Below are 1,752 nucleotides of genomic sequence, written 5' to 3'. Positions count from 1 at the left end.
TCTGCCTGACAATAACCTGGCCATTCACCAATATCTTGCTTGCAAAATTGCCTCACTGCTACAGTTACAGAGCAACAATTACATATACTTCATTATCTAATCATCATGCAGATAACCCAGCAAGTAGAGGCCATGTTATACTCCTATGCCACCTCTGACACACTTTTTGCTGCCATTAATCAGGCCGCTAACTTCACGCGCTACTGAAACCAAGGCCAACTTGACAGCATTCAAGACAACAGCTTAGAACTTGGAAAGAAGCCACATAAGGTAGAGCCAGCCACTTTGATCGTCAGGCTCTGTAAAAAATGCCTGCTCTACAAGTTTATACTCTTCTATCAAAATCTCTCGTCTCTTGTCACCTAAAACCATACTACTTGAAAAATGCTTTGACAAAAGTGCACTCCGGTTATGCCATGCTGAGTAATTGCTAAAATTCTCATTGATCTTTCGTAATGTATATTTCATTTCCTCTTCATCTGTTACTTTCTTGATAGTTGCAATAAACCTCCGACAGTCCCATGCAACAAAGTTTCGAGAATCTGCAGATGAAAGTTTTTCAAGCAGCGGAACTTCCCGATCCAATGAAGATACACCAAGATTTATGATCCACTTTCGATGATGCCAAGATCCATAGCATTTGAAATTTCGAGCCAGAGCTCTCTCTACCATGTGAAGCTCCTGGTCAAGGATGGTTTTGCATGCAACATCATCAAGTTCTGGCTCTAGCATATGTTTAACTGCTAGTCTTCGGTAGTTTCAAGCTGTGTATACTTCAAGGTTGAATTCAAGCAGTCGAGCACTTTGTTCTTTTTCCAATGGTTTCGAAGGACGTCTGCCTGCAGATTGACGATCTTGGCCTCTTCCTCCTTTAGTCGAGCAGGATTGAGAGCAACAGATTTCCTTGGTCGGCCGTGCATCGTTACGTGAAGAGGCTTTGCTTAGTCCACGAGAAAGTGCAACCTTCCGCTGCTTTGTTCGCTTCTGATAATTGATTTTGGAGTCAACAACTTTGTCGATGTTGAATGATTTCCATAAGCTACCGAAAAAACTACACTAGAATCGGTGGTTTGGTTGCCCTGCACCCTCTTGAATGGAAGCTCGCCATTGATAGTGCCTTCAAAATCCCCCCTTTCTTAGCTTTCCCCCCCCCTAAATTCATAGCAATGTGCCCCTTTTGAATTTTGAGTGCCCCCATCTCAATTTAGCATTAATAAAGTTATTTTGAGGATGCAAACCTTTTTATCTTTCTCTGCAATTTTCCAAGCGAAAAGCCTTCTCACAAAATAGTAGGCTCTATAGGCTTTTCTTTTAGATCCATCTGGTCAGGCACCTTTAAGTTGATAATCTAAAGATTCTCTGTTGGTGTCAATACCATCACAAACCCAAATTTATAAAAAACTTTCTAAGAGTCTTCTTGTAGACATCCATGAGTCCATTGAATTAATGTTCCCCTCCTTTCTTTACAGTCTTGACTTCATTGGCATGGCGAATTCTAGCATATTCAGGAGGGAAGAATCAATCTTTATTCCTCCATTCAAAAAGTCTTCGGCAAAGGCATATGAACCCTTCTCCTCTATGGTAGATAGTAAACTGCTTTATCCCGCATATTACGTTGACCTTGTTCACATGCAACCTTTATCTTCATAGCTCAAATGTCAGCTTCTACTCTGCATCCTTTGATTCCACGATTTCCTACACTTTTCTTGGAGATCATCATTGAAATTAACAGCTTGATAATGTCCTTTGGCA

At 41.0% G+C, this 1,752-nt stretch overlaps 1 protein-coding gene across 1 annotated transcript; it reads right to left on the bottom strand.

Moving 5' to 3' along the window:
* Nucleotides 1-243: 243 nt before the first annotated feature.
* LOC148033942 (geranylgeranyl transferase type-2 subunit alpha 1-like) lies at nucleotides 244-732 on the bottom strand. The gene has a single exon (XM_087680977.1). The coding sequence runs from the start codon at nucleotides 730-732 to the stop codon at nucleotides 244-246; it is 489 nt and encodes a 162-aa protein (XP_087537103.1).
* Between the last annotated feature and the right edge of the window lie 1,020 nt (nucleotides 733-1,752).

This window comes from Lygodium microphyllum, chromosome 7, assembly GCF_053477565.2.
Source record: "Lygodium microphyllum isolate KBCC chromosome 7, Lygodium_microphyllum_v1.1.10, whole genome shotgun sequence".
Taxonomy (NCBI): Eukaryota; Viridiplantae; Streptophyta; class Polypodiopsida; order Schizaeales; family Lygodiaceae; genus Lygodium; species Lygodium microphyllum.
Note: the sequence above shows the minus strand (reverse complement) of the source record. Positions and strands in the feature narration are given on the sequence as shown.

What these genes read in the sequence shown, in the direction of transcription:
- LOC148033942 (XM_087680977.1), bottom strand. Translation starts at nt 732, where the DNA reads ATGCTAGAGCCAGAACTTGATGATGTTGCATGCAAAACCATCCTTGAC.